We start from the raw sequence: 8,955 nt of genomic DNA on the forward strand, positions 1-8,955 counted from the left end.
ATTATTTTCCTCTCTGAGCTTGCTCCTTGGCTTTAGATGCGTTCTGTGCTCCTCAGAAACCTTCACCACCCACACACAGATGCTTGGACTGACAAAAGTTTCCAGGCTTCTCCCTGCGTGAATGCAGCCTGCCCAGTCCCTCCCTGCTGCAAAATGGGAGAAGTGGAGCTTGAACAATCTCCCAACCAACCACGCTGCCATTCTGCTGATTATTTTTCACTCCCCTCCCCAGAATTTTAGTTTCCCAGACTTCCCAAATTCAAACCCTGGGAATAAACTTTCAAAATCTCTTTTGTTTTAAGCAACTCTTTGGCAAAAGCAAAATTTCTTTGCTGAGGGAGTTAGGCCTGAGCTGTCAAAAGTCTTTCGAGAAAAAGATTGATCGTTTCTCACTTCTTTTTTTTTTTGGGGGGGGGAGGGGGTGTGGAGCTGTGAAAACTCAGACTCTAAAAGGAAGAAATTAAAAAAAAAACAACCCACAACTTCCTGAGAAATGTTATTTACTTGTTTTGTAAACTCTGGAAGTGGTGCTATTTGTTGGCAGTGGGAGGAAGAAAAAAAAAGGTGGGGAGGAAGAAAAAAAAAGATGGGAAAGAAGAAATGGGATTTCAAAGATATTTGTGACCTTAAAACATGTTTGGGTTTTAGGAGAGTGTAAAGAATCCATTAAGCCTGTCTCTGGGAGTAGTAAGATTCTCTAAAAGTCGTTTAATCAGGTAAATGAGGCTGCACTTGACTCGGAAGTTCACTTGATTTCCTAAGTGCTCACATCCAAACCCAGACCCAAGCCTTCCTGCTGCCTGGAATTTCCCAAATCCCGCAGGAAAGGTGGGATGTGCAAACACACCCGGGCAGCCCAGAGCTCGTCCCGGCTATGCTTCCTTGAATGCCAGTGGGGACGTCGGAGGGGGCAAAACCTCTTTTCCCACGCCTGTCCCCCTCCCGCGGGGGTACGAACTTTTGGGAGCTCAGCGAGGGCGTCTGGAGCAGCCCGGCACGGGCAGGGTGGGAGGCACCAGGCAGGGAAGGCAGGGATAGAGGGGGAAGGTAGAGTAGGAAGAGCAGACAGGGTAAAAGCAGGGCAGGGAGTGCGGGCAGAGCAGGGAGTGAGGTAGCAGCAGGCAGGGACAGTCAGCACAGGCAGAACAGACAGGGCAAGCAGGGACAGGGAGAGCAGGCAGGGACAGGCAGGGTGGGAAAGAAGAGGCAGGGAAGGCAGGGAAGACAGGACAGGCAGGGACAGGCAAGAGAGGAAGGAACAGTCAGGCCAGGCAGGACCAGGTAGGACAAACAGGGACAGATAGGGACAGGCAGAGGCAGTCAGGACCAGGCAGGACAGGCAGGGAGAAGCAGCAGCTCCCTGCCTGTAGCCCTCCGGCCCCACCAGCCTGAAGCCATCCAAGGGGCGATGGCGGTCGGGGGTGGCTGTGTGGTTTAGAGGCTTTTCTTAGGGATCTTCCGTCGTTTGGGTGTTTTTTTTTTTTTTTAATCAATTAAAGAAAATAAAGCTTTCTGTTTGCCAGCAGGCCCCGCCTGCTATTGGCCAGGGCTGGCCCACGTGACCAGGAATTGGCTGCAATTTCGCCCCAGTCTGGAGTTTAATAGAGCAAGGTCCCCATCCGCCTGTATTATCAGCAATATAACAATTATAAAAAGCCCGAGAACCATCATCATCACTGCCATAAAAACTGAGGCCCTCAGATTTCTTCCCCTCTCCCCCTTCCTCCTCCTCCTTTTCCCTCCTCCCCACCTTCCCCCCTTCCCTCCTCCTCTTCCCCTCCCGCTTTTTAAACCCTGGGCCCTGGAAAAGCCATGAATTTTGAATTTGAGAGGGAGATCGGGTTTATAAATAGCCAGCCTTCGCTCGCAGAGTGCCTGACGTCTCTTCCCGCTGTCCTGGAGACATTTCAAACTTCATCAATCAAGGACTCGACATTAATTCCTCCTCCTTTTGAGCAAACCGTCCTCAGCCTGAATCCTTGTTCCAGCAACCAGGCAAGACCGAGGAACCAAAAAAGAACATCTCATGGCCTGCTCCAGCTCCAACCCCAACCTCCAGCACAGCCTGGGCCCTTGGCAGCAGAATTCCCATGGATGAAGGAGAAGAAATCCTCCAAGAAATCTACCCAGGCTCCATCTTCCTCTTCTTCCCCCCCATCATCATCATCCTCGGTGCCGGTCCCTGCCGCAGGATCTCCTGCAGGTTGGTATATGGTGGGGGTGAGGGGGTGTTTGCTGAAATATGAGAGGGTCTAAAGAATAAACCATCCCCCCCCGCCGCCCTCCTGCTGCCCCAGAGCATCCCTACCCCACCCCCCCCCCCTCCAAAAAAACCCGGACTTTACTCCCCGAAACTCGAACAAAAATACATCAGAGCCGAGATGGGAAGGTGGGAGAAATATCTTCTACCTCCTCCCCCAACAAATAAAAAAGCAAATTGCTGTAACTTGTGTGAAAGCCAAGAGGGAAGAGGGAGCTGGGGGAATCAGGCTCTTTATTAGCTCCAGAGGTGGTGGGGGATGAGGACACCCACGACCTGGCAGCTCCATTTGTTCGATTTTCTCTCCCAGCCCTGAAATTTTCTTTCTTTCTTTTATTTTTTATTTTTTTACACTTCACAGAGAAAAAAAAAAAACAACAAAACAAAACAACCAACCCCCTAAATAAGAGTGGAAGGGTGGAGGGGGAAATAAAGGCGTGTGGTTGAGGAGGGGGTGTGTGTATGTGTTTGCTCCTGCCATCAGGATGAGAAGGTGGAAGGAGCAAGAGCAGGATCCTCAGATACAGCAAAATAAATTAAATACACCCCCAAAATCCTCCCCCCGAGCCCTCCAGTAAAGCCTCTTTCCAAGGCTTGCCTTGGCCGGGGAGCTCAACAGCCCTGCTCAGGAACCCTCATTCCCCCGAGATTTAAAATATTTGAGGGTATAATTCAGTGTTTGAGTGTTTTCATGGCATCGTTCAAGGAAATGCTTGGGCAGGAGAAGGAAGGACGCCAGATAATTCAGGAATAACGAAATCAAGGCCCCGTAGAGACCCTCCCGAACTCCTGGCATAAAGGAAAACAAGTAAAAAGGAAGGAATGGGTGGAAATTCCTTTTTTATTTCCCCGCGAAGGTAGCAAAGAAAAGTCTCTAAAGGAAGAGGCCAGTGAAAAAAATAATTTCTTCTGCTTGGAGCAAGGGGACCGGGGAGTGAATTCCAACCCTCTTCCACGGTGGGAAGAGTTTAATTAAACATTTATTTTCTGCGTCCCCACTTCCCCCCCAACTCTCTTCAGTGCTGGGCACAGCTCCGCCCTGCCTGTAACCGGGAGGGGACGGATTCAACCCCATTTTTTCTCCTTGAAAAGTGTCATTTTTCTGTATATTTAAGATATCCAGGGATTGGGGGACAGTGGTGGCTCCAGGAGGCTCCGGACCGCCTACACCAACACCCAGCTTCTGGAGCTGGAGAAGGAATTTCACTTCAACAAATACCTCTGCAGGCCCCGGAGGGTGGAAATCGCTGCTCTGCTCGATCTCACCGAGCGACAAGTCAAAGTTTGGTTCCAGAACCGTCGGATGAAACACAAAAGGCAAACCCAGTATAAAGAAAACCCTGACGGGGATCTCGCCTACCCCAACCTGGATGAAGGCAGCGACCCAGCGGAGGAACCCGAGGAGAACCCGACGTTCGGGTCGGTTCCGGAGCCCTCTGGGTCATTCCAAAGCGAAAAGCAGGGCAGTGAGGAACCCGGCAGTCCGAGAGGGTTCGGGGGGGACCCCACTACCGCTGCCGGCCCCTCGGACCGCGGTTACCCCGAGAGCCAGGACTCGCCTTTGTTACCAGAGCTGAGCATCTTCTCGGCAGAGTCCTGCCTGCAGCTCTCGGAGGGATTTTCTCCCGGGTTCCAGAGCTCCCTGGAGAGTCCCGTCCACTTCTCCGAGGAAGACCTGGACTTTTTTACAAGCGCACTTTGTACTATAGATTTGCAACATTTACATTTCCAATAACCAACCTCCCACCACCACTTCCTCTGCTTCCCATCCCGACTGGCCGTTTCTAGCCTTTCCCGGAGCACCAGCCCCATCCCAAACCACTGCCAGTTCCCCCCCACACCTCCCCAGCCTCCTTTAAAGGGTGAGTGGGACACCCCCAAAAATAACCCCAAACCATCTCTCATTAATCATCCCATCCCACCCCTCCCAGACACTTTCTTTTCAAGCTCCTCACAGTGTAGGATGCGATTTACCCTCCCAGTATTTATCCTCCAAGGCTGACATGAAAGAACAGCCCGAATTTGGCTAAATGCAGGTACTTAATTAAAGTTTTATTTTAAAATCTTCCTTATTTTAAAGAAAGCAGCCGATAGTTCTCACGCACATTAGAGATATTCACCCGTCCCCTCCTCTTCCCCACCAGAAAACATTTGTGAATCCTTCCAGCGACTTTCTCAGGAATCGGAATGAGACTTTTAGATTTCGTAATAAAATAAATAATAATAATTTTAAAAAAATTAAAATAAGCCAGAGGAATTTTCCTTCCTCTTTTTTAAGTTTTAGATGTAGACTATTTATTCAAATCCTTTATTAGTAAAAGGCAAATTATTTATTGTACATTATTTTCATAGACTGAATAAATGTCTTTATAAAACCAGGACAAGTGTGTGGCTATGTATTTAATTCCCAAATATGCCCTTTTTCCCTCTCCCCCCCAAATAATTTTTCTTCCCCTTTCCCGCTTTGCAGAAAAATCTTCCTCGTGTGCTTTGAGAGAGGAGACAAAAGAAATTGCTCCCAACTAACATTTTGAGAGGATTCGGTGGCAGAAACAGTCGCTCTCGCCCATTTTGTTCTCATTTTTCTTCAGCTTGGGGTTTAATTCGATTCTTTTTTTTTTTTTAAACTCAGGACTCGGGACATTTGTTACCAATTTTAACATTAACCCTTCAATTATTTCGTAACTCAAAATTTCTCCCGTAAGGAAGTAGCTGGATAAAGGGATGGAAAAAAGACACAAAGGGCAGCGCTGAGAGAGGCTTGGGGGTCGTGGAGCCCCCGCACATTCCTGGGGGCTTGCGAGGGCCGCGCAGTGATTTCTCCCAACGCTTCTTCTCTCACCACCCGGCCTGGATAAGGCGAGCGATGCTTCTAAGCCTTCAGTCCTTTCCTCCTCCTCTTTCTCTCATCTCTTGAAGCAGAAAATGCAGCCGGGCTACATCGCAGTTGGTGTTTTAAACATCTCGGGCTCAATAAAAAAAAAAAAAAAAAAAAAAAAAAAAGTGTTAAGGGAGAATTCGAGTTAAGTGCAAAAAAAGCCACCCAGGAAGGGTGATGCCTGAGGGCTTTTAATCCACAAATAAATATTATAGAAGCAAAGGAGGTAAGAAATTAGCTTGAAAGAGGTTTTTTTCCCCCTGCTTTTTTTCGCCAGCAGTACTCTGTCTCAGCCTCTCGGAACGTATAATTTTAAATCCAAAACTCATATATCAGGGAAGGAGAGGGGGATGTTTACGTGGGGGTAGGGAGGCTTATGAATGAAAAGGGGTCAGCGCAGGAATCAATCGCGGTGACACCCCAAATAAATCATATTACGTCTTTGCTAAGTCATTGGTGTTTCCTCAGCCACGGCAGAAATTTGGTCGCCGTTCAAACGGGGTTCGTGCGAACCTAAGGCGGAAAAACGACCCCCGGGATGTTGGTGTGGGGCAGGGAGTGAGTGGCTGGGGATGGGAAGGGGACAAACCCCGCGGTGGTGGCTTTAAAATGGCGCAGGGAGCGGTGGAGTGAAGCAGCCATGACAAGCAGCGTTGTCACCAGTCCCTTTCTTCAGGGTTAGGGAAAAGGGAGCTGGAGGTGGGGGTGCGCAGCCCGCCTGGTTCCTCTGCCCCACGCATTCCGACCCCCACCACGGCCTTTGGGGTTTTCCCCTTTGGATTACCGTGTCCCCTCACAGAAATCCAGGCCCTTTCTAGTTTGCTGGGTGCTGGGAGTTTGCCTGGGTACTGTCATCACCATCCCGGAGTCCTTGGGGAAAAGCTGGAGTCCGGGAAGCCTCCTCGTTGTCTTTTATTTGGGATCAGAAGCATCAGAGCCAGGCATCTTTTCTGCTTGGGGTTGTAAAAAGAAATAAAACGAAATAAAACAAGCCCTCGACAGATGTTTTCGGAATTGCTACTCGCAGATCTGGGTTATCTCTTCCCGCTATAACAAAGAGAGTGTGTGTGGGGGGTGTGATTTTACGGCTACCATTTTATTCTTAATAATAATGCCAGCTTCTTCCTCCTCCCCAACCAGCACATGTTCCAGCATCCCACTCCGGGGAAGATTAGGTTTATATTGAAAATCGAAGTAGGATGGAATTAAAACCTGCAAGTGAACGTTACTTAACACCTCCCCATAAAGAAAAGGAAGCGCCTAGTCAGCCTGGGAGTCATCACCCCGCGCAAAATCATTCTGCCCTTTCTCACCTACTCTTCTCTGCTCTGAAAATCCCAGAACTGTGCTGGAAGAGGAGAGCGGGAGGAATCCCAGGCACAGCCCAAGTACCACAGAAGGCTATTCATTATCTTTAAGTTTATTTAATATTTCCAGCTTCTGGAACATACTCAGCGGCAGCGTTGGCACTGCCAGACGTTGTCTATCAAAGCGCCATTTGTTCCAGTGCTTTACATATTTCCCCTCTCTCCTTTCCCTACCCACCCCCCCATCCCCATCCCCCTCGCAATCCTCAATACAGGCTTGTTGGGGGATGGCAGGAGCAGGGAATCAGATGGTCGAGGCTGGCCCACGCCAAGGGCCCCGGGCTAGGGAGGCAGCGCTGGGATCACAGTGGTGGGGGTCACTCAACCCTGCTCGGTCCCTGGGCAGCTCAGTCCTGCAAAGTCCCCGGGGCCGCTCCGTCCTGCCTAGTCAAGGGTCACAGAGCCCAGTCCCGTCCCCGGGCATGCTCAAACCCTACCCGGTCTTAAGGGCTTCTCAGTACCGTTCAGTCCAAGGGCCACACAGCACTGCCCGGTCCCCAGTGTCGCTTAAGCATGCCCAGTCCCGGTGCTATTCAGCCTTGCCCACTCCCCAGGGATGCTGCCCTGTCCCCGGGGTCACTCAGCCTTGCCCGTAGCCAGGGCCACTCAGCAGTGTCCAGTAACGGGGGTCACTCAGCCTTGCCTGGTCCCCAAGACTGTATCCCCGGTCCCCGGGGATGCTAAGCCCTGCCCTGTAACAGGGACCACTCAGCACTCCCCACTTCCAGTGCCATAATAGCCCTTTCCGATTCCCGGGGCCTCTCAGCCCTGCCCGGTCCTAGGGCTGCTCCGCGCCGTTATGGTTCGGCTCACGGATCCACACATCCCCTTTGGCCCCACCAGAGAAAGGAGCTTCTTGTTCAACTTCCAAACCCGTGCCCAGACGGATCTTTCCGCAAATCGATCTGGCAGCGGATTTCCACCAACACACACACCCTTTCCGTGGGGAAGGGAGGAGGGGAAGGGAGAGGCACAGGGGAGGGGACACGAGGGGACACCATCCTCTGCAGGATCCCCCCATCTCCGCCTCCCTTGTCGTGGCTGGGAGAGGGCAAGCCGGTTTGGGACAGGGGGAGGCAGAGCAAGGGTGGGACAGGGAGGCTGTGGGGAAGTGGTTTCCACGAACCCCCCAATGCAAACCCTGACACCTTATCGATACAGATCTCTAACGAGGGCCCTTCTGCAGCTCATAATGACTTCTTCAAGTTGCTGCAGGTCTAGAAAGCATGCCAGTCACAGCCACAGATCAATTCGACACCCACGGAAAGTGACTTAATAAATGGAACCTCGCCAGTTATTATCCTTGCTAACAGCAGGCCCCTTCTTATTTGTCCTAATTAGTAAGACTGAAATGTCGGAGGAAAGAAGGGGGAATATTCAATAAAATCTAAATTATTGAATGACTGCAAGATTCCGCCATTAGTTCAGCCATTCTTTACCTTCTTCCAAATGTCAAACAAATGGGGGATGCATATTTGCAACCCTGCCCTTCTGTTCTCCGCGGCTGCGGGGCATATATTAAGCATATTAAGCATATTAAGTGTATTCTGCTCTTGATCGTTGTCAAAACACGGCGATTGCCTCACAATTATTAACCTGGAAACATGCAAATGAGACTCGTTCTAGACGTGTGGTAGGGGATGCTAAAGTAATATTTGTCTTGTGCTGATCTAGCCTGCGAATATGTTTGCTAAAGAAGCTGCTCGAAGCTCTTGGAGATGTTGAATCAACCTCCCTCAGAGCCCCGGGAAGGCTCAAGGCGTAAAACCTCGCTGATTCGTTTTGTTCAGATGAAGTCAGCGAGGCAGGAGCCTTTGAGGGATGAGAAGAGTTAACTTCTTTCTCCTCAGGAGTCACCCTCACCTTCTTCCTGAACTTTCCGGGAATATCCCCCCAGCGACGGTTGTCACATCGTTTCCCAGTGCATCCAGTAGCTGGGACCTGCGGAACGCTCCTGATGCTCCACCACCCCTAAAAGAAGGAGATGTCAGGGGGCGGACTTCCTCCTGTTTGCCATCCTGGCTCCTCCTGCCTCTGTCCCAGCTTTGCTGGTTAATTTTCTCATCTCTATCTACATGGAATAGTGTCTGGTCCGGAAAAAAAATACTGTCTGGAGTTCTTCAGGGTGGATGACTTTGGTGCTGGTTGATGTTAATTACTCTGACCTGATAATAGTAGAAACGTTGGTGATGTTGTTAATAAAGTAATGCCCTTGTTATAGTGAGGGTTTAGGTGGAGCTGGCCCACACCGGGCCTGCGAAGTTCTGGATCTGTTTCGGGATCCCTTCCCAAGTTCAGCCCAAGTTCTGCACCACCCCTGGAACTTCCTGAGCCCGGCCTTGCTGAGCCCAGGTCCATTCAGGCCCGGGTGAGAGTCCCTGAAGGGTCTCTGAGCTGTCCTGGGGGAGGGCAAGGGTCGTTCAGAGAGGGCTGGTCCTGGATGAGGAGCC

At 50.6% G+C, this 8,955-nt stretch overlaps 1 protein-coding gene across 1 annotated transcript; it reads left to right on the forward strand.

Moving 5' to 3' along the window:
- The first annotated feature begins 1,812 nt into the window (after window positions 1-1,812).
- HOXB2 (homeobox B2) lies at window positions 1,813-3,995 on the forward strand. Its single transcript, XM_054396473.1, has 2 exons — window positions 1,813-2,203; window positions 3,376-3,995. Exons 1-2 carry the CDS (start codon window positions 1,813-1,815, stop codon window positions 3,993-3,995), a joined length of 1,011 nt encoding a protein of 336 aa, XP_054252448.1.
- The last annotated feature ends 4,960 nt before the right edge of the window (window positions 3,996-8,955 follow it).

This window comes from Indicator indicator, chromosome 37 (genome assembly GCF_027791375.1).
Source record: "Indicator indicator isolate 239-I01 chromosome 37, UM_Iind_1.1, whole genome shotgun sequence".
NCBI classification, from domain to species: domain Eukaryota; kingdom Metazoa; phylum Chordata; class Aves; order Piciformes; family Indicatoridae; genus Indicator; species Indicator indicator.